We start from the raw sequence: 25,030 nt of genomic DNA, 5'->3' as shown, positions 1-25,030 counted from the left end.
CGCGGCGCCTTTCAATAAACGTTTGGAAAACGTCGCTGCCTCCCCCTGGGGGCTGGGGGGGGGTTGTGGGCAGGGCCCCCTCCCCAAATTTTGGGGGGACCTTTCTGGGGGTGGGGGGGGGTTGTGGGCACCTGGAGGGCGGTTAGGGGGGACCTGGAAGGGGGGGGGGAGGTTTGGGGACACCCCAGCGCTGCGGCCTTTGGGGTAGGGGGCTCGGGGGGGGTCGAGGGGGAGCCCCGGGGGTGGGGGCGGCTCCCGGTTCCCCCCCCCCCCCCCGAGCCGAGGGGGCACCGGGTTCGGGGGGGGTAACCGGGAAAAGGCGGTGCTTCCGGGTCGGGGGGAGGGAGGAGTGAAGCCGCTTCCGGTCTGCCGCGGGGCGCTTCCGCCCGGCCGGGGGCGGCGCTCTGTGCCGCCCACTCGCTGACCTCGGGGCCTGGAGGACTCGAGCGGCTGATGGCGGCGCTGGCTGCGGGGCTGCGGGGGGGACGTGAGTGGGGGGGGGGCGGCCGGGACCCCCGCCAGGGACCCTCCCACCCCCGGGACCCCCCCCCCGAGCCCCTGGCCCGGCCAGGAGCCCCCCGACCCCCCCGTGAACTCCCAGGATCTGCGACACCCCCCTTGACCCCTCCCCCAGTGCCCCCAGTCCCGTCCCAGTACCACCCCCAATTCTTCCAGTATCCCCCCAGTGCCCCCAGTTGCTCCCAGTCGCTCCCCAGTGCCCCCGTCCCCCCCCAGCGGGTTCCAGTGCGCCCCCCAGTTCACCCAGTTCCCCCCAGCCCCCTTCCCAGTCCCTCCCCAGTGCCCCCAGTCCCACCCCAGGTGCCCCCAGTCGCTCCCCAGTGCCCCCTGTCACCCCCCCTAGTGGGTCCCAGTGCACCCCATTTTCCCCAGTCCCATCCCAGTGCCTCCCAGCCCCCTCGCACTGTCCCCTAACCCCTTCCCATTGCCCCCCAGTTCCCCCCAGTCCCTCCCTTACCCCCCCACCCCCCCCAGCTCTCCGCCTGTTGGCCCGGCCGATGGCGTCGCAGGCGGTGGCGGGGGGGGGGGGCGCCCCCAACGCCCCCCCAGGAGCGCCCCTTTGAGACCCTGCGCGTGACCCCCCCCCGCGAGCACGTGCTGCACGTGGAGCTGCATCGCCCCGACAAGCGCAACGCCATGAACAGCGCCTTCTGGAGGTACTGCCCCCCCCCGGGGGCTTCATCTGCCCCCCGCGGGGGTTATCTGCCCCCCCAGGGGTCTATATGCCCCCCCAGGGGGTTGTTTGCCCCCCCCAGGGGTTATTTGCCCTCCCATTGGTTTATCTGCCCCCCGGGGGTCGTTTTCCCCCCCCCAGGGAGATGGTGGAGTGCTTCCAGGGCATCGCCCAGGACCCCTCCTGCCGCGCCGTCGTCATCTCGGGGGCCGGGAAGATCTTCACAGCAGGTGGGGACCCCCCCCGTTATTGGGTGCCTCCCCCCCTTCATTGGGTGCCCCCCCTTTACTGGGGATCCCCCCCACTTCACTGGGTGCCCTCCCCCAATTGGGTGCCCCCCCCAATCTCCAGGACCCCCCCCCCCAGCAGTTTTGGGGCCGTTTTGCCTGATTTAGGGGATCTCAGCAGCGAGGCCATGCTCAAGCCCAGCTTGTGGGGGGGGGGGGGGGAGAAGAGAAGGGGGGGTCTGGGGGGGCTCGGGGAGGGGTCGGGACCCCCCTGAACCCCTCGGGGGGGGTGTGGGGGGTGGTGGTGCCCCCCCAGGGATCGATCTGGTGGAGATGGGCAGCGAGTTCCTGGCGGTGGGGGGCGAGGACGCGGCACGCAGAGCCTGGCAGCTGCAGCAGAAAATCCGCCAGTACCAGGAGAGCTTCTCGGTGCTGGAGAAGGTGGGAGCCCCCCCGGGACCCCCCTGGCCCCAAACCCCCCCCCCAATCCCCTAATCCCCCCCCCATCCCCTAATCCCCCCCCATCTCTCCCGCAGTGCCCCAAGCCGGTGATCGCGGCCGTGCACGGAGCCTGCATCGGGGCAGGTGAGTGGGGACATGGGGGGGGACACGGGGTTGGGGGGGACACACGGGGCCGGGGGGGGGTCACACAGGGCCAGGGGGCCCCATCGTGGACCCCGGGGTCTTTTTTTGACAGGCGTCGACCTCATCTCTGCCTGTGACATCCGCTACTGCACCGAGGACGCCTGGTTCCAGGTGAAGGTGGGTGCGGGGGGGCCCTGGGGTGGCCCCGGAGACCCCCCCCCAGTTGGCCCCGGGGACCTTCAGCCGGCTCCTTGTGGCCTTCGGATGTCCCCGTGCCACCCCCTGTGTCCCACATGTCCCTATCATGTCCCCGTGTCCCCGTGTCCCCACGATGTCCCCTCACCTCCCCGTCCCGGCAGGAGGTGGACATCGGGCTGGCGGCTGACGTGGGCACCCTGCAGCGCCTCCCGAAGATCGTGGGCAACCAGAGGTGAGGGGGGTGGGGGGGGGGGACACAAACCCCGTGTGGGGACCTCGCGGGGACCCCACGTCACCCCCCCATGTCCCCCCCCAGCCTCGTCAACGAGCTGGCCTTCACTGCCCGCAAGATGATGGCCCCCGAGGCGCGGAGCTGCGGCCTGGTGAGGTGAGGGGCGGCCCCGGGGGGCGGCTGGGGGCACGGCGGGGGGGGCCCACACTGTCCCCAGCCCCATTCCCGTCCCCATCCCCATCCCAATCCCATCCCACCCCAATCCCATCCCTATCCCATCCCATCCCCATTCCCATTCCATCTCATTCCATCCCCATCCCCACCCCAGTCCCACCCCACCCTAATCCCAATCTCATCCCCTCCCTGTCCCCATCCCATCCCCACCCCAATCCCATTGCACCCTAATCCCCATCCCAATCCCAATCCCAGTCCCACCCCGTTCTCCCCCCAGCCGCGTGTTCCCGGACCGGGCGGCGTTGCTGCAGGGCGCCCTGGAGCTGGCGGCCTCCATCGCGGCGCGCAGCCCGGTGGCCGTGCAGGGCACCAAGGTGAACCTGCTGTACTCGCGGGACCACCCCGTCCCCGAAGGGCTCCGCTTCATGGTGAGGCGCCCCCCAGACCCCCCCAATCCCCAAAACCCCGTCCCCGTCCCCCTGACCCCGTCCCCGTGCCCAGGCCGCCTGGAACATGAGCATGCTGCAGACCGACGACATCCTCAAGTCGGCGCAGGCGGCCATGGAGAAGAAGCGCCCCGAGGACGTCGCCTACGCCAAGCTGTAGGGGCGGTGCGGCCCCCACCCCATAATAAACCCGGCTGCGCCCCCAGCCCGTGTCCTTCCTCAGCCCCGGGGGGGGCTGCAGTGGGGTGGATGGGGGCGCAGAGGGGGTGGATAGGGACAGGGTGACCCAGTGGGACATGGGACGGGGTTATGGGGCCACAAATGGGAGGTGTATGGGGTCACTGAGGGGGCTGTGGGGACAGAGCGGGGTTTATGGAGTCCCAAAGGGGGTATATAGGGGGTATATGGGGTCCCGAATGGGGTATATGGGGAACCGAGTAGGATTTTTGGGTCCCAGTTAAGGGATATTTGGGGACACAGCACTTTCTCTTGGGGCAGAGGTGGGTTTATGGGGTCCCAGAGGGCAGGTATAGGATGACACCGAGGTGTCTGTGGGGACAGAGCGGGGTTTATGGAGTCCCAAAGGGGGTTTATGGGGGCACGGAGGTGTTTATGGAGCCAGACGGGTGGATTTAGGATCCCATGGAGGGTGCAGGGGGCGCTTCATGGGGCCTCAAAGGGTGGGTACGTGGTGACATGGCCGTGGCTGTTGGGATTCGGGGCTTTAGCAGGTCCCAAAGGGTAGGGACGTGATGACATGGAGCTGTTTGGGGGAAAAGTGGCGTTTATTGGGTCCAAAGGCTGAGTTTATTGCGGCACAGTGGTGTTTACTGGGACGGACTGGTGCTTATCAGGGCCCAGAAGGGGGTTACGTGGGGACACAGCGGTGCCCCTTGGGCTTTGGGGTCCCCACTGGGGGCGTGGGGGGGACAGGGAGGCGTTTCTGGGGGACTGGGGCAAGGAAGCGGCGTGAGGCCAGGTCTGAGCAATCTTTTAATTACATGAGAAAAAGAGAAACCGGCCGGAGAATGCTGCGAGGTGAAGATAAATTTATACAATAAATCCCGAAATCCGTCCCTTCGCAAAGGAAACCGGCACCTGCTGGGGGGCGCTGCCGTGTGAACAGATCAGCTTCTGTGTGCGGGGTTGGGGTGTTTTTTTTTTTAAATTTTTTTCTTTTTTTTTTCTTAATTTTTGGTCCTCAGAAAAACCTGCTCCAAGGCTGGAGGGTGCGGGGGGGGGTGTAAAAGGGGAGGGGGGGGGAACCGGCGCTGCCTCCGCGCCCCCAAAGTGGCCCCATGGGGGGGAGGGTTGCTGGGGGGGGGGGGAGCGGAAGGAGCAGCCCCCCCGGGGGCTTCCCCTGGCTCTGAACAGGAATCGGAGGAACTCGAGCAGAGGGCGAGGGGAAGCCGGGGGGGGAACCTGGAATGGGGGGGGGAGCACGTGCCAAAGGGCGGCTGGTGCAGAGGGGGGGGGATTTCTGTTCGACAGAGGCATAAATTAAAGAGAGGCAGGGCAGGAGGGGGGGCTCTGCTTCCTACAGAAGGGGGGGGACAGCAGAGGGCCCTGGGCCAGTTGGAAAAAAAAAAAATCACCAGAAAGGGATAAAATTAGAAAAAAATTAATAACCGTCTGAGCTGCTGGGCGCTTCGAGGCTCCCCGCTGCCCCCCCCCCCCAGAGAAACCCCAAGCGCCCCCCCCGGAGCAAAAAGAGGGAAGAGGGGGAGGCAAAAAAAAAATAAAATTAAACAAAACCCCCCAAAATCATTGCATAGGTCAGGTGGGCAACAACCGGCTCCCCCCCCGGCCGCGGCTTCGTGCCTGTGTGTGTGTGTGTGTGTGTCCCTGGGAGGGGGGGGGGGGAGGATAAAATTGGGGAGGGGGGGGGACAAAGCGCCCGCGCTTGGTGCAGCCGCGGCGGCCTCAGAGGTCGCTCTCGCCGTAGAGCGCGGTGGAGAAGGATTTGTAGTCCAGGGCGCCCGGCGCGGCGTCGGGGCCGCGGTACGGGGCCATGCGGGCGATGCAGTACTCGGCCTGCTCGGGGGGCAGCTCGCGCCGCAGCTCCTCGGCCGTGATGTAGTTCTGGGGGGGGGGGGAAAGGGTGAGAAAAAGGGGGGAGCGGCCTCGAGGAGAGGCCCCCCCGGGGCTATGGGAGGGGGCGGCGCTCACCTTGTCGCCCGCCAGGACCTTGAAGGAGGCGATGACCTGGTCGGCCGTGTCGGTGTCGGTGGTCTCGCGGGACATGAAGTCGATGAAGGCCTGGAAGGTGACGCTGCCGCTGCCGTTGGGGTCCACCAGGCTCATGATGCGGTTGAATTCGGCGTCGCCCTGCACGGGGGGGGGAGGCTGCGGTCACGGGGGGGTCGGCCACGGAGCCCCCCCACCACCCACCACCGAGTCCCTGGGCTGGAGGCTGCGCCGTGCCCTGGTTTTAGGCTAGGGGGGGGGTCTCCTCGTGCCCCCCAGCCCCTTCCCCGAGCCCTGGGGGCTCGCAGCGATGAGAAGAAGACCAGAAAGGGACGGGGAGGGGGAAATAAAAGGGAGAAGAGAGCAGAGAGCGTTACCAGGCTGCATCCCGCGGAGATGAGGAGAGCTCGGAAGTCATCCGCGTCCGTGCTTCCCGTGCGCTTCTACTCCCCGAGGAGGAGGAGGAGGAGGAGGAGAGGAGGAAGGCAGAGACGGGCAGCGCGTGCAGAGGAGGAGGAGGAGGAGGAGGAGGAGGAAGGAAGACGCGGCAGGGCAGGGGCAGGAGGGGAGAGAGGCAGAGATCGAGTTAACGGCGGCAGTTCGGGCGCCGGCACGGCGAGCAGGGAAAGGAAAACCCAGCACGGACACAGGAGCAGGGGAGGAAGGGGAGGAAGAGGAGGAAGAGCACGGAGGAGGGGAGGAAGAGGAGGAAGGAGGGCGGGGAGGGGGGGCGCGGGCCGGGCTCGGTACCTGTCTGTCGTTCTCCACGTCGTAGCCCAGGCTGATGAGGCAGGCTTTGAACTCCTCCGGGCCCAGGGCACCACCGTGGTCCTGCACCGGGGGGGTCCCAGCATCACGGGGGGGGGGGGCGTTGGAGGAGGGAGAGGAGCAGGGGGGGAGGGAAAGATGCTGTTAGTGGAGTGGGGGGGGCTGAGAGCAGGGCTCTGCTCCCCCCACCACATCAGAGCAGGGAAAAGGAACCCCGGGGGTCTCGCTCCTCTGGGGGAGCAGCAGGGGGTGGGGGACGGGGAGCCCCCCGTCAGCCCCCGGGGGGGTTGGCGGCCAAGCTCTGCCCCCCAGGGGGATGTTTTGGCAGTGGGGGGGGGGGTGGGGGCTGCCGGCACCTTGTCGAAGTGGTTGAAGGACGCCCGGAACTCCTGCATCTGCTCCTGGCTGATGCCCTTGGCGTCGCGGGTCAGGATCTGGTTCTCCACCTCGTTGATGGTGCGGGCGATGGTGGTGAGGAGCTGCTCCCAGCCCACGCGGATGTGCTGCGGGGAGAGGGGGGCACAGCGGGGTGAGAATGGCCTTGGGGGGGGTCCCAGCACACCACAAAGCCGGCACCCCCGGCGGGACGCCGTTACCGCGGCCGCCACGGGGAGGTGCAGGGGCTGGGAGCCGCCGAGCCCTGAGTCACCGCTCCCTGGCACTGACGGGGCACCCTTGGGTGGCACCGGGCACACCCAGCTCCGCGCCCGAGGCCGGGGGGGCGGGGGGGGGCGCACCCACCTCCATGGTGTAGTTGGTGTGCTTGTTGTCGAAGATGAGCGCCTCCTGGATGAGCTGGTGCTGCTGCTCCAGCAGGTCGATGTTGGGCTTGTAGTCCACGATGCTCTGCTCGTACTGCTTCAGGTGGTTCAGCTGGTCCTCCAGCGTGCCGTTCATCTCGATGGAGATGCGCCCGATCTCCTGGGGGATTGGGGGGGCACAAAACCCGGCGGGGTGACGTGGGGGGGACACCAGGAGCCGCTCCGCAGGGACCCCCGGCACTGCTGGTGCCGGGCTGATTTCCCCGAGGGATTCCTCTCAGGTTTTTTCACCCCTGCTGAAGGTGGTCTCAGCACGGTGGCTCAGCCCCCCCCGGCTCTGTCTCGAACCCCCCCGGGGACGAGGGCACGGCCCCGAGCCCTCACCTCCATCTTGGTCTGGATCCAGGGCCCCACGATGTTGGCCTGGCTGGCGAACTGCCGCCGGAGGTGCTCGTTGGACTGCTGCTTGCTCTGCTCGTCGAGCAGAGCGTGGTCCCGCTTGGGCACCAGCTGCTGGACCTGCGGGGGGCGAGGGGGCAGCGCTGGGAACCCCCCCAGGGGGGCAGGGACCAGCCCAAGGCGGCGCCCCCGTCCCCGGGGGGGGGTCACTCACCCGCTCCCACTTGGAGTTGATGATCTGGGGGGTGACGGAAGTGTAGGGGTTGTTGCCCCCCAGCTTGATGCTGTTGAAGTCGGCGATGCGCTGCGCCTCGCGCTGGATGCCCAGGATGGCCTCGCGCTCCTTGTCGGCGTCGGGCAGGGTGGACTTGAACTGGTCGTGGGCGGCGATGAGGCCCTGCGGGACGGGGACACCAGCTCAGAGACAGCTCCGGGGGGGGGCGTAGCCGGGCAACGAAGCCCCCCCTTGCCCCCACACCTCGATCTCCTCGATGGTGTGGACGATGAACATGTCCTGCAGGTCCTCCATGGCGCTCTCCATCCAGTTGTTGAAGGGAGCTGCCCTCTTGGCGTACTCCAGGTGCAGCTCGTCGATCGTCTCCAGCTGCTTCTCCGTTTTCTGCGGGGCCGGGGGGGCGTCAGGAGGCTGGGGGGAGACCCCTGGGGGGGTCCCGGCCCCCGCCCTACCTCCAGAGCCTCCCTCCTGCTGTGGGTCAGGGAGCCCAGCACGTCCCACTGGTCGCAGATCTTCTGGCACCGCGCGTTGACGCTGGGCGAGTCGTAGTAATCCAGCTCGCTTTTTTTTGGGGGGGGGAGGAAGAAAAAGCAGGGTCAGGATGTGAGGACACAGTGGTGGCGATCCCCACACCTCGGGGACGGGCTGGGCACCCCCTCGCCGCCCCCATTTCCAGGAGGGGGCTCTGGGGTTGGGGAAAAGCCCCCCCGGTGGGCACGGGGCAGCCGCGGGGAATAAGGGCGGCATTGACGGCGGCGCCCTGCCCCGGGCCCTCAGTGTACTAATTGTGTGCGAGTTTATCTGGCTGGGAAGGGGAAAAAAAAAAAAAAAAAGGCGAGGGGGGGTGAAAAAAAAAAAAAAAAAGGGCAAGGAGCCGGGCTGCCTGGCCGCACGCACAATAACGGTATTCTGCAACGCGAGGGGGAAGGGACGGGCAGAACAATAGGGGCACTGTGCGGGGCCGGGGCCGTGCCGAGGTGTGCCGTGGGCCAGGTTTTGGGGCCGGGGGGCTCGGCGGGGCCGGGGGGGCTCGGCGGGGGCTCGGCGGGAGCCGTCCGTACTTGAGCTCCTGCGCGATGGCCGCGATCTGCTCCACGCGGTCCTGGTGGGCGGCCAGGTCGCTCTCGAAGGCCTCGTGCTTCCTGATCAGGGCCTTGATGTCGGACAGCGTGGCGCTCTCGTAGTCCTTCTGCTTCAGCATCGCCTCCTTGCCTGCGGGGGGGGGCAACAACGCTGGGACCCCCCCTCCCAGCACACCCAGGCACTGCCCCTGCCCACCCCGGGGACTGCTTTGGCTCCAAGAAGCGCGGGTGGGGGGCAGAGGCTGAGCTCTGCTGGCCCCACCGGGGGCTTCCTCCACCTTCCTCGCCTTCAATCTCGTTTTTTGTGCCCCCCCCGGGAAATAAACCGAGCTGGCACCGCCGTGAGCAGCCTTGCGACGCCCCCAGGCTCGCTGCTGCTCCCAGCCCGAGCTGTGAGAACGGGGCTGGGAAGGGATTAACGTGTTTGCTACGGGGGGGGGGGCACAGCTGCTGCCCCGGGGAGGTCGTGGGGGGGGGGGACAGCGGCCAAATTTGTCCAGCTGGGTGCAACGGGGGACGTGTGAGCACGGCAGCCTCTGAAGGAGGATGGTGATGGCCTCGGCGCTCCCAGCAGCACGGAGAGGCTTCAAGGAGGCTGAGCCCGGTTTTCGGGGGGCTCCTCTGCCCTGAGGGGGGGCTGGGACCCCCTGGGCCCCCCCCGGGGACCTACCCTCGGTCCAGGCCTCGTGGATGGAGGCTTTCTGGCGGAACTTCTCGGCCAGGTGGTCGAGGCGCTCCAGGCGCCGGATCTCGTTGAGCAGCCACTCCTCGTAGCCCTTCTCCGCCTGCTCCAGGTGCTGCCAGCCGTTATTGATGTCCTGGGGGGGTCACACACACACAAAAACACAGAGGGGGGGGGGCGTCAGAGCAGGCCGAGTGAGCCTCCCACCTCCACAGCTCCATGGAGAGGGGGAACCCGACCCCAAAACCCCCTTTGGGAGCAGCTCCAGGTCCCATGGCAGCACCCAGCGGGACGGGGGCGTCCTGGGGGGGGGTCCCGGAGCTCAGCACCCCCCCGGGCACTCACCGCCACCATCCTCCCCTCGGAGGGCATGAAGGCGGGCCGGTTGCTGAGGCGCAGCTTGGTCTGCAGGGTGTTGAAGTTGATCTCCAGCTGGCACTTCTCCTGCACCTTGGGGGGTTTGTGCACGCGCCGGTAGTCGCGGAAATCCTCCAGCTTCTGCTGCATCTCCTGGATGGTTTTCTGCGGGCTGCGGTCCTCCAGCCAGGGGATGGTGCGCCGGATCCACTCCAGCAGCTGGTGGGGAGGGGGGAAAACGGGGTCACTGAGCGGGGCTGGGGGGTGTGGGGGCTGTGGGGAGCCCCCCCCGGGTGCCCCCCGCGCTCACGTCGGAGGCGAGCTTCTCGTAGTCCTCCATCAGGTGCTCGTTCTCCTGGTTGACGGCCAGCACCTTGCAGATTCGGTTCGCCGCCGTCTCGGCCTGCAGGGGAAGAGCAGAGGTGAGGGGGGGGCTCCGGGACCACCGTGTCGGGGTGCCCCCACCCGCAGAACCCCCCCACCTCACAGCGCAACCCAGCTCTGCCCCACAGCGGTGCCACCTCGCTGCCACCCCGCTGCTGGCTTTGCGTCAGAGCCAAATCCACACTTTTTAGCACCAAAGTGAACAACCATGCCCACGCTGAGCCCCCCCAGCTGTAAGCAGAGCCCGGTGCGCCCCCCAACCCCCGGCACAAGCCCCCCTCCACCACCCCGGGGGCTCCGGCACTGCACGGAGCGGGGCAAAACCCCGGCATCGCCCCTCGTGGTTTGGGGGGGGGCAGAACCGGAGCCCCCCGGGGGGGTCCCACGAGCTGGGCACGAAGCAGGCGCCGGTGGCTGTGGCAGTCGCGAGCCCCGGGCACTTTTTGGTGCTTGGTTCCCCTGGCAGTGCCCCGGGGGGGCTGTTAGCAGCCTCCAAGCACCCCCACGGCCTCCAAGCACCCCTCCAGCCTCGTTACCGGCCTCTGGGCACCGTCCTGGGGTCTTCTGCTCGTCCCCGCGGGCAGCCCCCCCGCCAGGAGCACCGGGCTGAGGCAGAAAAGCAAACCCGGGGCACGGGAAAGGGTCCGGGAAGAGGAGGCGGAGGCCAGGCACCGACAGAAAGAGTGAGGAGGGTCTACGGGGAGGGGGGGGGACGGGAAGAGGAGAAAAACAACAAAAAAACAAAAAAAAAAGAGAGCTGGGGAAAAAGAGGCGGAAAACTTAAGGCTAAAAGGAGAGGAAAAAGCTCAGCAAAGCCTCGGGGGAGAGGCGCGAGGTGCCCACGGCGGCCACGGGTCCGCGTGCTGGCCAAGCAGCCCCCCCCCGAGCCACCCAGGAGGCTCGTTTGGTCGCCTGAAGCCTCTAATTAGCACGGCGTGGTTAATTGCTGGCCTGCCCCGAGCTCCACCGCGGCGGCGTTTCGGGTCTGACACGAAATCTGAGGCTTGGAGGGTGAGGAGGGAAAGGGAAGCGGCGAGCTCCAAGCCCTGCTCTAACGAGGCTCCTTCGTTAAGCGGGGCCCTTAATGAGGCTGGGGGCCGGTTGCCCCTTCCCCAAGCCCTGTGCCTCGTGGGGAGGTGGATTTACACCACCTCTCCCCGGGGGTTCCCCAAATTTTGGGTGCCTGACGCCCCGAGGCCGCCTGGAAGCCGTGCAGCAGCCGCGGGAGGTGCGGGGTTAGCGGGCGGCCCCCTCCCCAAAAGCCAAGCTCACCTTCTGAGCACCCGAGAAAGCGTGGTAGAAGCAGGAAACGTAAGTCATGATGGCCTTCTCATCGGGCCTGAGAGTGCCAACAATATCTGCGCGGGGGGAGAGAGGGAGGAGAGAGGCTGAAGGAGCGGCAGCGCAGCCCTCGCGCCCCTGGAGCGTGCGGCGGAGAGAGCAGCAAGCGCCTGGTGCCGGCCCCGGGGCTCCTCGGGGAACCTGGTGGGGCTCGGTGCCGCCCCGGTGAGGCGTTGGGACCAGCAGGGCAGGCAGCACGAGGAGGTTTTAGACCCGAGCGAGCCGAGGTCGGGTTCCCAGAGCAGCGGGGGGGCTGAAAGAGAAGGGCCCGAGCGCGGGCGGGAGCCTCGGGGAGGCCGGCGGCCGCCGCCGGTACCTTCTGCGCCCCCGAAAAGGCATGGTAGAAGCTGGACACATAGGTCATGATGGCCTTCTCGTCGGGCCGAGCTGTGTTGACAATGTCTGCAAGCGAACGAGAGGGGTTAAGGCTGAGGGGGGGGCGCGGCGGCGGCGGCACGGAGCCGCTCAGCACGCCGGGCTCGGCCGCCAGCTCCTCCCCGGGCTGGGGTCCCGAAGAGCGGCCACCTCGGGGCACCTGCAGGGGCACAAGAGGGTGTGAAAGCGTCCCACCACGCTGCACGGCCCCGGATTGGGGCCAGCACGCGTCCTCTGCCCCCAAAAGATGGGGTCTGGGGGTCCGGGGGTCTTCTCTTGGTGCCGGTCCGTGCCCAAAGTCACCGCGCCGCAGCCGCGCGCGCGCCCGGGGCCGCTTACCCTCGGCGTCCAGCATCTTGGGGATGTCCAGGTACTTCTCCGCCACCTCGAAGGCGTTGTTCAGGTTGGTCACGGGGTCGTCCTGGGGAGAGAAAAACGCTGGGGGGGCGCCCGGGGCTGGTGGCCGACGGCTCGGTGCCGGCAGGAGGGGAAGGGAAGGGGCTGGGCAGTGGGGAGGGGCAGGGCTGGGCGGTGGGGAAGGGGCCGAGCTTCACCTTCCTCAGCTTGTCGTACTCGATGAGCTCCGGCCGGTGCCTGTGGATCAGGGCGTTGAAGGCGAGGCCGTCCTTCCAGCTGCGAGGGGGGACAGCGAGGGGGGGGTCAGCACCGCGCCGCCTCCGCGCCCCCCAGGGACCCTCGCCCACCCCCCTGCTCCCCCCTGAACGGCAGCGGGGCCGAGAGGAGCCCCTCTGATCCCCCGGAGCCCCCCAAATCCCAGAGGAAAGGCAGCCTGGAGGAGGGGGGGGATGTTCCCGAGGACACGCACGAGCCGTGTCCCCCCCCAAGGGCTCTGCCACTATTTTGGGGTCGCCCCAAACCCCGTCGGGGGGCACCTGATGTGGAAGTTCTGCACGTTGACATTCTTGTAGGGCGCCGTCTTCCTCTGGCACCACAGCAGCAAGCCCTCCTTGGCCGAGGTCTCTGCAAACGGGGGCAGGGTCAGCTCGGTGCAGCCCCCCCCGTGCCCCCCCAGCCCCCCAGGGCCCTGCCCTCACCTTCCACCGAGATGTCCTGGATGGCGAAGCGCAGGATGATCGTCCAGATCATGCCCAGCGTCATCTTGGCGTTGCCGTCCACGATTTCTGCGAGCCGGGAGGGGAGAAACAAATCCCTCAGCCCCCCCCTCGACGGGCTGGGGGCTCGGGATCCCCCCAAACCCAGCCCCAAAACGCCTCCAGCGGGCGTCGGGGATGCCGGCGCGGGGCTGTGGCTGCTGCCAGCGTGCCCGGGCACCGCGTGCCCCGCCGGGACACGCAGCGCTGCCGGGCAGCGGGGACTTCAAAGCCAGAGCCCCGCTGCTCCCCCGACTGGCTCGGCAGGGCCAGCGCCTGCCAAACGGGGCCGAAAGGGCTGAGAAATCCCCGCCGGAGCTGCGGGGTCGGCCTCGGGGTCTGCCGGCAGCGAGCGGATCCCAAAAGGGGCCGTGGGGCTGTGCGAGAGGCTGCTGGGGCAGCCAACGGGGGGAGAGCTCGGCTCCCCGGAGGGGTTTGGGGCTGAAGCTGTCACAGCTCCCGGGGAGAGCCTCAAACGGTGCGGGGAATTCACGGGGCTGCGTTTTGGGGCCGAGCCTCGAAGGCAGGGATCCCCCCACAGGGCTCCAGCCCGGCACCGGGGCTCCCCCGCGGCGTTTTTGGGGCCGGCTCCTCACCGAGCCGGTCCTGCCGAGCCCCAAACGTTGGGCAACAGCCCCAAAACAGCCCCGAGCGCGGGGGGAGGCTGCACAGCCTCCAACCCTCCTGCCCCCACGGCGTTTATGGCCCCGCAGGGCCGGAGAACGGCCCGAGGGGACCCCCAATGACCCCATCCCTGGGGGCTCAACCTCTCCCAGGGGGGCTCAACCCCTCCCGGGGGGGCTCGGGGGCTCCCGGACCCACCTTCAGCCCCGATGGAGACCAGCTTGACGCCCTTGCTGGCGATGAAGTCGAGGGCTTTGTTGACGTTGTTGATTTTGTGCACCCGCATCTTGCCCCGCTCCGGCTTCGGCAGCCGCTCCCCTGCGGAGGAAACGCCGGTAATTGGGGGGGGGGGGGCTTCCAGCAGCGTCCCCCCCCCATGAATCAAACAAAAAGGAGGTCGGGAAGCTGGGGGCTCACCTGAAATCACCTCCAGCAGCAGCATGAGCTTGAGGCCGTCGCGGAAATCCTCGTCGATGTTCTCGATCTGCGTGCCGGCCTTGCGCAGGTGGGAGTTGCACCACGCTGTGAAGGTCTGCCAAGGGGGGGGGGGGCGTCAGGACCCCCCCAGACCCCCTCATCCCGAGGACGAGCCCCCCACGGCGTGCTGTGGGGCACAGCCGGGGTGGGAGCGATTTTGGGGGGATTTGGGGCCATCCTGATTAAAGTCCCGGGGACTGCTTCGAAGAGGGAAAGAGGCTCCAAAAAGGCGGAAAGTGCCCCAAAAAGGCAGCTCTCAGTGCCAGGGGATGCTGAGGTGCCTTCCCCTTCCCCTTTTTGCCCCAAAATGAGCTCCTGGAGGCCCGGCCTCCGTCCCTCTGGGGCCTCGGCCCCGTCCCACGCACGGTTCCTGCGCGGCCGCCGGCAGCCCGGGGGGTAATTAGCGGCCGGCCTCGTTACGCCAGCGCCTCATTAACCCGCCCGATAAGCAGCTCCGGGCCGTGGGGAGGACGTGGACCCCCCCGGGACCCCCCCCGTTCCCCATCAGCGTGATTACGGGACGGGGAGGAGCGGGCACGCCTGGGTCCGCCGCGACGCCGGGCACGGCCCCACGGGTTCTGGCACGGCCCCAAAATGCTCTGGAACGGCCCCAAAATGTCCTGGCACGGCCCCAGGGGCGCTGCCGAGCTCCTGCCAAGCCGCCGGCAGCTCCCAGGGCCGGGCGTGTTCCTCCTCGGCACGGAGGAAAGAAAACCCCTCCCGGGAGAAAACCGCGGATTTGGGGGTTTTGCGGTGGCCGCCCCAAAAGCCTGCGGGGGACAGCCCCAAAATCCTGCAGTGGCGGCCCCAAAAAACCCACAGCCATGGTCCCAGAAGCCCTGCAGGGGTGACCCCAAAACCCCACGGGGATTGGCCCCAAAACCCCGCGGGGATCAGCCCCAAAACCCCGCAGCTATGGTGCCAAAAAACCTGCAGGGATCGACCCCCAAACCCTGTGGCCATGGCCCCAAAACCCCACAGGTGGCAGCCCCAAGACCCCAAAACTTTGGCCCCGAAACTCCAAAGCCTCAGCCCCAAAACCCCAAAGTTTTGGCCCCAAAACCCTGTGGGGTCGGCACTGAGAGAGCACAGCACGTGGAGGAGGAGGAGGAGGGAGCCAGGCAGAACCCGCAGGCAGCTGCTAAAAAAAGAAAAAAGGGAAATAAAAAACCCTAAAAAACCGCAGGACAGCCTCAAAGGGGAAGCGGAGCCCGGCCTTAACCGGGCGCCTCCGATCCCGCAAGGTGCGGGTCAGAAACAGCCGAGGAGGGGCAGAAAACAGCCAAAATCTGCCCAAAAACCACCCCGGAGAGGCTTTGGGATCAAAATCTGCTAAAAACAGGCAATTCCGCCGGCGCTGCTGGCATTTCCTCCCCAGGCATTGTGTGGCCCCCCCCCGGCCCCGCTGAGGACAGGAGCAGCCAGCCCCGTCCTGACCCAAAGCGGCAGCTTTTGGCCCCAAAGCTGGGCCTTACTGCCTCAAAACGGCGCTTTTCGGCCCCAAACTGGCCACTTCTCGCTTCCAGGTGGGCCCTTCTCACTCCTTTTGGCCCCAAAGTGGACCCTTTTGGCCCCTTCTTGCTCCAAACTGGCACTTTTTGGCCCCAAAGTGAACCCTTCTTGCCCCTTTTAGCCCCAGAGTTGCCCCTTTTGGCCCCTTCTTGCCCCAAAGCGGGCCCTTCTCACCCCTTCTCGCCCCAAAGCAGCCCTTTTTTGGCCCCAAAGTGGGCCCTTCTCACCCCTTTTGGCCCCCAAGAAAGCCTTTTTGGCCCCAAAGTGGCCCCTTTTGGCCCCAAAGCAGCACTTTCTCACCCCTTCTTGCCCCAAAGCAGGCCTATTTGTCCCCAAAGTGGGCCTTTCTCGCCCCTTTTCACCCCAAAATGTGCCTTTCTGTCCCCAAAGCGGGCCCTTCTCGCCCCTTTTGGCCCCAAAATGTGCCTTTTTGTCCCCAAAACGTCCCTTTTTGGCCCCTTTCTGTCCTCCTGGCCCCGCCACCTCCGCAGGGCCCGGACTTTGCCCCGTCGGCGGCGCCGGGTGGGGGCCGGGCCCCCCCGCGGGTGTTTTTCCGCCCCGAAAGCGGCCGTTTTTAGGGTTCCGGCTCCTTTTCCCCTCGTTAGGGCAGGAAGCTCGTTAGCGGCCGCTCTCTGATGTCGAGGAGCCCAAACACAGCCCTGGGGGGGGGCACACGGGGGGGCACTTCCCGGCCGGGATCGCCTTCGAGGAGCGGCTCCGGGGGAGGAAACGGGACAAACGAGGGCTTTTTGGGTAAAAACCAGGCGGATTTGGGGCTCGGCGTGCAGGTGGAGCTCACTCAGGGCACCGAACCCCCCCCGGTGTGCTCCGGGCCGCAGGGTGCTGGCGTTTCCGTGGCTGTTTGCTGAGGTTTTTTTAATGTTTTTGGTGTTTTTTTAAAAACTTTTTTTTTTTTTTTTAATGTTTTCCCCGTTAATTTGCTGCCGCTGGACAGCGCGGGCCCAGATTCCCCTCATTCTTTGCCCTTATTAGGCCGGAGGCTCGCCGAGGAGGAGGAGGAGGAGGAAGAGGAGGAGGAGGAGGAGGAGGAGGAGCGGCTTCGGCCTCACCTGCGGGGCTGAGTCACGGAGCCGCCGCCTTCCGGGCACGGCCCCGGCCCGGGACTGGGATCGGGACTGGGATCGGCCCCGTTGGGCAGCGGGGGGCACGGGACGGGGGCACGGAGGGGGTCTGGGGGACAGGGAGGGGGTCTGGGGGGCGGAAAAGTGCCCGGCTGGAAACCCCGAGCCCCAGTCCCAGTTTAGGGGTCCCAATCCCAGTTTGTGAACTCTAATCCCAGTTTGGTGAGCCCCAATCCCAGTTTGTGAGCCCCAATCTCAGCCCTTGAGCCCCAAACCTGGCTCACATACCCCAATCTCAGCTCCTGAACCCCAATCTCAGCTCCCAAATCCTAATCCCAGTTCCCGAGCCCCTGTTTCTGCTCCCAAACCCCAATCCCAGCTCCTGAGCCCCAATCCCAGCTCCCGAACCCCAACCCCATCCCACAAACCCCAAATCCCCGCTCCCCCTCCCCGTGCCCACAGCCAGGTTCCCGTCCCAAACCCATTTTGGGGCCCCGCGCCCCATTTCCACCCCTTTCACCCCATCCTAAACCCGCGACGAGCCCCCCCCCCCTCAGGCTCTGCCGCCCCCAAACACCAGCACCGGCCCCGTACGACCCCAAAGGGCAGAAACAGGGTTTTTTTTCCCCAAAAATAATAAAAGGGTCGGGACGGGAACCGGCGGCCCCCCCGAGCTGTTTTCCCGGGGCCGGATGTTTGCCCTTGGAGCGGGACCAAGAATCCGGCCGCCGCCGCCGCTCCCCCCCCCCCCCCCCAAAAAAAGCCCCCCCCCCCCAAAAAAAAAAAAGCCCCCCCCCCCAAAAAAATGGGGAGCGCAGAGGGGTCCTGGGGGGGTCCCGCAGAGTTCCTCCGGCCCCGAAACCCCCTCATGGGGAGCGGTAATTAAGGTAATTAAGACACCACGCGCCCCCCCCCACCCCAAAGTCAGCGACCCTGGGCGTTACGGGGCGAGGAGCGGGGCGTTAGCGCTCGTAATTAGCGCTCGCCCCGTAATTAGCGGGCGCTGCCCTGTGGGCAGAGCGCTCCTCTTCCTCCTCCTCCTCTTCCTCGTCCCGGTGTTCCCCCCCCCCCGCCCCATAAGGACCCCAAAACGCCCCCCCCACAGACCCCACAGCGCGGGGGGCTCCAGGCTAAACTTTCGGGGTCCCTCCAGACCCCCCGAAACCACGCTTCGTTTGGGGGGCTCCCTCTGGACCCCCCCTCAGCCCCTCCCCAAACAGCGGGGGACCTCCAGACCCCCCCAGAACTCCCCCTATTATTGACACCCCCCAAAGACCCCCCCCTCACAATCCTGCCCTCCCCAAACACCCTCAGAGACCCCCCCCAAACTCCCTCCAAACTCCTCGAATTCCCCCCAAATCCCCCTCAACTCCCCCAAATCCCCCTCAACTCCCCTCTAAACCCCTCAGTTCCCCCCCAGACCCCCCCAAATCCCCCTCAACTCCTTCCCAACCCCTTTAACCCCCCCTCAAGTCCCCCCTAAGCCCCCCAAAACCCCTCAAACTCCCCTCAGCCCCCCCCCAAACTCCTCAAGTCCCCCTCAACTCCCCCCTAAACCCCTCAAACTCCCTCCAAGCCCCCCCAAAACCCCTCAAACCCCCCTCAGCTGCCCCCCAACTCCCCCCAAACCCCTCAAACTCCCCCCAAACCCCCCTCAACTCTCCCCCAGACCCCCCCAAACCCCCTCTAAACCCCTCAAGCCTCCCTCAGCTCTCCCCCAACGCCCCCCAAAACCCCTTAAATCCCCCCCAAACCCCCTTCAACTCCCCCTAGGGCCCCCTAAACCCCCCCCTAAACTCCTTAAGTCCCCCTGAAGTCCCCCCAGCCCCCCCAAGACCCCTGAAGTCCCCCTCAATTCTCCCCCTAGCCCCCCTAAATCCCTCCCAAACCCCTCAAGTCTCCCTGAAGTCCCCCCAAATCCCCCCTAAACACCCCCTAAAACCCTTAGGTCCCCCCCCAGCTCCCTCAAGACCCCTCTAAACGCCCCCAAACCCCTCAAGTCCCCCTGAAGTCCCCCCAAATCCCCCCTAAACGCCCCCAAACCCCTCAGGTCCCACTCAAGTCCCCCCCAAACCCCCCCAAAACCCCTCAAATCCCCCCCAAGCCCCCCCCGCCGCCCCCACCTTCCTCTGCTGCTTCTCCCAGGCGGGGTCCAGCAGCAGGTCCCGGTCCCAGTCGTCCTCCTGGGCCATGTAATCGCCGTCGGGGCCGGCCCCGGGCCCGCCGCCGGGGTAAGGGCAGGGCTGCGCGGCGCTGTGGTAATCCACCATGGCGGCCCCCGCGCGCTCCCGCCGCCGCGCCGACGGCTCTGCGCCCCCGCCCCGCACCGCGCATGCGCCTCAGCCCCGCGCCACGCCCCCCGACCGAGGACACGCCCCCGTACGGGCTGGAGCCACGCCTCCTTTGGGTGAGACCACGCCCCCTCAGGCTACTGCTCCGTCCACGCCCGTCTCGCCCTGCCACGCCTCCAACACCGAGGCCACGCCCCCCATGTTGAGACCAGGCCCCTCTCGTTCGCCCCACCCACCACACGTCTCCCAGACCGAGACCACGCCCCCACCGGTCTCCAGCCCCGCCCCCAGACTGAGGCCACGCCCCCCCCAAACCGCCTCCAACCCCGCCCACCCGTCGTCGACTCCACCCCAGCCCCGCCCATTTCCTAATATGGACGTCATTTATATTAATGAGGTGGGCGGGACCTTCATCTCCAGCTTCATTACTGTGATTAATGAGGCTCTGATCTTAAAGACAATTAATGCTAATGAGAGCGGAGGGGCTGGGGGATGCTGAGACCCCTCCCACCCAGGCTTCAATACATCAGTGATGTCATTAATATTCATGCAGGGGGTGTGGCCCCCCACCCCAGCAGTATCAGTGCTCTCCTTTTAATTACAATTAATATTAATGAGCTACGAGGGGAGAGGGAGCTGAGCTATATATTCATATAGCAGAATGCCCTCCCCCCTCAATTAACACTCCTTTTAATTATAATTAACATTAATGGAGGGGATCAGGGGGTGCTCCCAGCTCACCCTCATTATATCACAGAGCTCATTAATATTAATTATGTGCCATATCATATAAATGTGCTCATTAATATTCACAATAAACATGTATTAATATTAATTAGATGAATTAAGCAATATTTATGACACAACACCCCTTCCATGGTCCCCCCCAAGCAGCACGGAGCCGTTTCTCTCCCTCTCCTTTAATCAACTCCATTTTAATTAACTCAATTAAAACCCGACGGGGGGAGCAGGGGGGGCTCAGAGCGACGACGCCATGATGCTGGAGACACCTGGGGGGGCAGAACAGAGAGGGGGGGGTTACAGGGGGGCGGGGGGCCCCTTTTTGCGCCCCCCCCTCGCCTGCACCCACTGTCGAAGTCGATTTTCTCCACGATGTTTTTGGGCTTGACGCTCTCCTCCTGGCTGCAGATCAGCACCCGCCCGGCCTCCGCCTCGCTCCAGCCGTATTTGCTCATCCAAACCTTCAGCTGCGCCTCTGGGGGGGGGCCGGGGGGGTCACCAGCTGCGCCCCCCCCTCATAAAACCCCTCCTGATCCCCCCTGTAAGCGGCCTTACCCGAGAGGTCGCCCAGCATCTCGGCAAGCAGCCAGCGGTCGATGTGCTGGTAGGTGATGCCCACCACGTGGCAGATGACTGCGGGGGGGGGAATTAGCATGAATAGCCCCAAAATAACCCAAATCAACCCCCATGGCACAAAGACCCCCAAAAAGTGCCCCAAATCTCCCAAACCCCTCCCAAAAGCCCCCAAACCCCACAAAGTCACCCAAAATCCCTCCCAAACACCCCCAAAGTCGCCCCAAACCCCTCCAGAAAAGCCCTTAAGGCCCCCCAAACCCCCCAAAACCCCCAAACCCCTTCCAAAATCCCCAAATCCCCCCCAGATCCCTCCCCCAAACCTCCAACCCGCCCCAAAAGCCCCCTCAAAAGCCCAAAACCCCTCCTGAAAGCCCCAGAGACCCCCAAATCTTCCCCAAAATCCCAAAGCCCCCCCAGAAAGCCCCAACCCCCCAAAAAAATCCCCAAAGCCCCCCCAAATCCCCCCCCCCACTGACACTTCCTCACGGAGTCCTCGAAGCCGGCGATCCCATCCAGCAGCTCCATGTTCTCATCCAGGCTTGCTGCCGAGGGAAGGGGGGGGATAAAATAAACCCAAATTAATGAAACGAACCCAATTAAAGCCCCAAATTGTTTTTTTTTTTTTTTTTTTTTTTTTTTTTTTTTTTTTTTTATGAGGGGGGGCTCACCCAGAAGGCCTGGAAGTGGCAGGTCTCCAGCAGCTCCCCCAGGTACAGGATCTGCCGGATCGGCCGCTCCTCCTGCTGCAGGGGGGGTCAAGGGGAACAGGCAAGGTTGTGTCCCCCTCAAAATAAAAAACCACCCCCTGCCCTTTATTTCCCCCTAAAATGTCTAATTTTGGGGTTTCACCTCGAGAAAAAGGAGAAAGGAGGCAGAGAGAAGCCCCCACAAGGCTTCAAGTGCTAGGGATTGGGCTCGATGCCCCTGTTTCTTGTGCCCCCCCCAAAAAAATAATTAAAAGAGCCCCCCCCAATTAATTAAAGCCCCCAAGGATACGTGGGCCTGGTCGATCATGCACTTGCAGAGCGTGAAGTCGGTGTGGGGCAGGTTGGTGAGCGCCTTCAGCAGGATCTGCGCCGTCACCGCCGTCTGGAAGAAGGCCGGGTTGAACTGGTACCTGCAGGGGGGGCATTGTCAGCGTGGAGGGGGGGATTTGGGGACGTTCTGGGGGGTTTTGGGGGGGTTTCGGGGCTCACAGTTTGAGCACGGCCAGGTTGGCCTCCAGGGTCGTAGGCGTTCTCCTTGGCCTGCGTCTCCACGTAGCGCTCCAGCGTGGCCAGGTTCTCGGGGTTGTACCTGGGGGGGGGGGAGGGGGGGGGAATGCTGTTAAGGGGGGCCCCGGGACCACCGGGCTGTGCCCCCCCCCAATAAAAAAATCCCCCAGAATCCCCCCCCAACCTGCTATGTTCTCCGAAAAGCCCTCGAACCCCCCCCAAACTTCCCCTAAAACCCCTCTGAATGCCCCAAATCCCCCCATAAACCTCCCCCACACCCCCCAACAACCCCTGAACCCCCCCCAAAATCCCCTCAATCCCCCAGAACCCCCCCCAGATCACTTTAACGCCACCCAAACCTCACAGAACCTCCCCCGGGACCCCCCTCACCCCCCCCCACACCCCTCAAACCCTCCCCACCACACCCCTCAGCCCCCCTAGAGCCCCCAGACCCCCCCTAAATCCCCTTAAATCCCCTCAAAACCCTCCAGAACCCCCCCAGGACCCCCAGAACCCCCTTAGGACCTCCCAAAAACTCCCCACACCCCCCAACCCCCTCCCAATCCCCCCAAATCCCCTTAAATCCCCCCCAGGATCCCCCAAAGCCCCCTCCCACACCCCCTAAGCCCCCCAGGACCACCCCCACCTCTCCAGGCCCTCCCCTCCCCCCCCAGAGCCCCCTCAGAGGCCCCGGAACCCTCCAGGACCCCTCCAGGGCCCCCTCCCGGCCCCCCCCACACCCCAACTCCCCCCCAACCCCCTCCCCAAGCCCCCCCCTCACGCCCCCCGGCCCCCCCCGCCGGTACCGGTCGATTCCCCGCAGCAGTTTCCCGACGTTGGCCCGCATCTGCTCGAACAGCGCCATGGCGGCCGGAAGTGCTGGTTCCCAGTCCGCTTCCTCCGGCGGTCGCGGCAGCTTCCGCTTCCGGCGGGGCCGCTCGCCGGGCATGGCGGGAAGGGGGAGGACTCGGCCGGAGGACCACGGGGCGCCGCGCAGGCGCGGAAGTTGGCGGGAAATAGGCCGTGGCCACGCCCTCCGCGCCCATGGCCACGCCCATTCTGCGGTGGCCACGCCCACGTGCCCAGGCCACGCCCCCCAGCCGGGGCGCCCCCTTCCGGTCACGGCGCGGGATTGAACTGGGGGGAACTGGGCTGAACTGGGTCAAACTGGGTCAAATAGGGCTGAACTGGGCCGAACTGGGGCAAACTGGGATGAAATGATTCCAACTGGGGCAGACTCGATCAAACTGGGTCAAACTGGTTCAAAATGGGTCAAACTGGTTTGAACTGGGTCAGACTGGGCCAAACTGGGTCAGACTGGGCCAAACTGAGGTAGACGAAGGTCAAAGCACACCCACATTACGGGGAGGGGGCTCATACTGGGAGGATCTGGGCCAAACTGGGCCAGTACACAGCGTGGGGACTCCACTGGGCGCAGGATTGGTCATACTGGGACAAACTGGGACAAACTGGTGGTGTCCCTGCGGCCCGCTGGGGGTCACCGAGGTCAAAGCGGGCCCTTACTGGTGCCAAACTGGGAGGGGGGGGGCCACAACTGGGCCAAAATGGGAAGGGGGGGGGTGCCGGAGGCTGCTACTGGGGCTGTACTGGTGCCTTACTGGTGCGTACTGGTCCCGCCCTCGCTGTGGTTTGGCCCCCCCGGGGGGGCCGTGCCTCAGTTTCCCCTTCCGCCGCGCGGCGCCTTGTGGGGCCGGGGGGGGGCCGGGGGGGTCCCGCAGCTCCGCGCCGAGACAGGGGGCGAGGAGGGGGGGGGGCAGTGGATTTTGGGGGGGGGGCAGTGGGTTTTTTTTGGGGGGGGGCACGGGGGGGCCCCGCCATGGACCCCCGGCTGCTGCGCATCGCCGCCCGCGACCCCCAGGAGGACTTCGAGCTCCTGCAGCGCCTCGGGGGGGGCACCTACGGGGACGTCTACAAGGTGACGGGGGGCGGGCACCCCAAAAAAATATGTATTTTGGGGGGGGGCAGAAAAATGGCGTTTTTTGGGGGAATCCCCGGAAAAGTGCGTTTTGGGGCGGGAAGCCAAAATAAGGCATTTTGGGGTGGGATCTCCCCGAAAAAATCCATTTTTGGGGGGGCAAAAAAAATTCTAATTTGGGGGGGGCTCTAAAAAAAAATCATTTTTGGGGGAGGGAACCCCAAAAACGCGCATTTTGGGGGGGAAGCACCAAAAATACCCATTTTGGGGGAGGGTGGCGTCCCCACGTGGCCCCCCCTCGGGATTCCCCATTACCGGGGGGGGGCGCCCCCCCTCGGATCCCCTTATGGGGTGCCCCCCCCGCCTCCCAGTGCCTCCCAGTTGCCTCCCAGTGCTCCCAGTTCCCCCCCCCCCCAAGCAGCATCCGCATCCCTGAGGGGCGCCGGCCCCCCCCCGAGAGGCCTGGTGCATCCGGCACTGGGGGGCACTGGGAGGAACTGGGAGGGACTGGGAGGAACTGGGGGGAACTGGGAGGGACTGGAGGGAACTGGGGGGGGTCCCCGCGGGCCCTGACCCCCCCCGGCCCCCCCCAGGCCCGCAGCAAGGCCACGGGCGAGGCGGCCGCCATCAAGGTGGTGAAGATGGAAGCAGGTGAGGGGGGGGGCACAGCCGGGACCCCCCCCCCCGGGGACCCCCCCCCGACCCGGGATCCCCCCTCGGGACCCCCCCCCGGCCCCCCCCGATCCCCTCCACATCCCCCCAATGGCCCTGAACCCACCCTGTTGCCCCCCCCCAGTTCTCCCGTGGGACCCCCCAATGCCCCCAGGACCCCCCCCGGACCCCTAATGCCTCCCCATGACCCATTAATGCCCCCCCCGGACCCTTTAATACCCCCCAGACCCCTTAATCCCCCCCCCGGCCCCCATAACCCCCCACAAATACCCCCTAATCCCCCCCCAAATACCCCTTAATGCCCCCCCCAATACCCCCAGGACCCCTCAACACCCCCAAAATCCCCTCGACTCCCCCAAAAACCCCTTAACCCCCCCAAAAAAAAAACCTTAACCCCCCCAAACCCCATAACCCCCCCCCAAGACCCCCCCCAAGACCCCCCCCAATTACTCCCACCCCTTCCCCTCCTCCTCCCAGAACCTCCTTTTTTTTTTTTTTTTTTTGGGGGGGGGGGTCAGGGGACCCCCAGAGCCCCCCCCCTCACTTTGGGGTCCCCAATTTTCGGTGCCCCCCCCAGATGACGACTGCGCCACGATCCAGCAGGAGATCCTGATGATCCGCTCCTGCCAGCACCCCAACATCGTCGCCTACTTCGGCAGCTACAGCTGGTGACCCCCCCGAAAAAAAATACCCCCCCCACAAAAAAAATACCCCCCCTCCCCAAAAAAGCCCCCCCCCCCCAAAAAAAACCGGCCCCGTTAACCCCTTCCTCGCCGCGCAGGTGCAACAAGTTGTGGATCTGCATGGAGCTGTGCGGGGGGGGCTCGCTGCAGGACATTTATCACGGTATTTTTTTTTTGGGGGGGGTCCCAATTTTTAATTTTTTGGGGGGGCAACACCTTGGGACCCCCCCCTTTTGGTAATGCCCCCCCCGTGTCCCCGCAGTGACCGGGCCCCTGTCGGAGCAGCAGATCGCCTACGTCTGCAGGGAGACCCTGGAGGTGACCCCCCCCCTTGTGCCCCCCCCTAAAAAAATTTGGGGCTGACCCCCCCCTAAAAAAAAATACCCTAAATGGGTGACCCCCCCCAAAAAAAACTGCTTGTAGGGCGTCTCGTACCTGCACTCCCAGGGCAAGATCCACAGGGACATCAAGGTGAGGGGGGGTAA

At 65.8% G+C, this 25,030-nt stretch overlaps 4 protein-coding genes across 10 annotated transcripts; 2 read left to right on the top strand and 2 right to left on the bottom strand.

The window, feature by feature from the left end:
• The first annotated feature begins 381 nt into the window (after positions 1–381).
• ECH1 (enoyl-CoA hydratase 1) lies at positions 382–14,914 on the top strand. Its single transcript, XM_082781514.1, has 11 exons — positions 382–487; positions 994–1,175; positions 1,334–1,422; positions 1,736–1,860; positions 1,956–2,004; positions 2,117–2,181; positions 2,364–2,434; positions 2,519–2,590; positions 2,886–3,036; positions 3,110–3,220; positions 14,903–14,914. The coding sequence occupies exons 2-10, from the start codon at positions 1,156–1,158 to the stop codon at positions 3,212–3,214; spliced, it is 747 nt and encodes a 248-aa protein (XP_082637640.1). The 5' UTR covers positions 382–487; positions 994–1,155; the 3' UTR covers positions 3,215–3,220; positions 14,903–14,914.
• Positions 4,035–18,741, bottom strand: ACTN4 (actinin alpha 4). 7 transcript variants are annotated; one of them, XM_082781512.1, is made up of 22 exons: positions 18,556–18,741; positions 13,779–13,893; positions 13,560–13,679; positions 12,681–12,767; positions 12,519–12,606; positions 12,180–12,258; positions 11,965–12,046; positions 11,567–11,652; positions 9,836–9,928; positions 9,514–9,744; positions 9,157–9,304; positions 8,466–8,616; positions 7,857–7,965; positions 7,648–7,788; positions 7,384–7,566; positions 7,155–7,289; positions 6,751–6,930; positions 6,366–6,512; positions 5,992–6,072; positions 5,619–5,684; positions 5,224–5,382; positions 4,035–5,136 (listed from the first exon to the last, which is right to left on the bottom strand). In XM_082781512.1, exons 1-22 carry the CDS (start codon positions 18,700–18,702, stop codon positions 4,978–4,980), a joined length of 2,787 nt encoding a protein of 928 aa, XP_082637638.1. In that variant the 5' UTR covers positions 18,703–18,741; the 3' UTR covers positions 4,035–4,977. The 7 variants fall into 7 exon arrangements, with proteins under 7 accessions (XP_082637638.1, XP_082637639.1, XP_082637636.1 ...); XM_082781513.1 differs by lacking the exon at positions 11,567–11,652 and adding an exon at positions 11,182–11,267; XM_082781510.1 differs by lacking the exon at positions 5,619–5,684.
• An 898-nt stretch (positions 18,742–19,639) lies between these two features.
• EIF3K (eukaryotic translation initiation factor 3 subunit K) lies at positions 19,640–22,134 on the bottom strand. Its single transcript, XM_082781523.1, is given in 10 exon segments — positions 19,640–19,733; positions 19,814–19,939; positions 20,020–20,097; positions 20,517–20,579; position 20,582; positions 20,709–20,783; positions 21,037–21,157; positions 21,237–21,265; positions 21,267–21,336; positions 22,061–22,134. Coding segments are annotated over 10 exon segments (654 nt in total). The 5' UTR covers positions 22,120–22,134; the 3' UTR covers positions 19,640–19,701.
• A 926-nt stretch (positions 22,135–23,060) lies between these two features.
• On the top strand, positions 23,061–25,019 carry LOC309888949 (mitogen-activated protein kinase kinase kinase kinase 3-like; the record flags this gene model as incomplete). Its single annotated transcript, XM_082781608.1, has 6 exons — positions 23,061–23,190; positions 23,784–23,841; positions 24,440–24,530; positions 24,644–24,708; positions 24,808–24,863; positions 24,969–25,019. Coding segments are annotated over exons 1-6 (420 nt in total), but the record flags the coding sequence as incomplete, so codon positions are not given.
• Between the last annotated feature and the right edge of the window lie 11 nt (positions 25,020–25,030).

This window comes from Aythya marila, assembly GCF_965140915.1.
Source record: "Aythya marila genome assembly, chromosome: 31".
Classification (NCBI taxonomy): Eukaryota; Metazoa; Chordata; class Aves; order Anseriformes; family Anatidae; genus Aythya; species Aythya marila.
The sequence above is the reverse complement of the archived record's forward strand: the minus strand, read 5'-3'. Positions and strand labels throughout refer to the sequence as shown.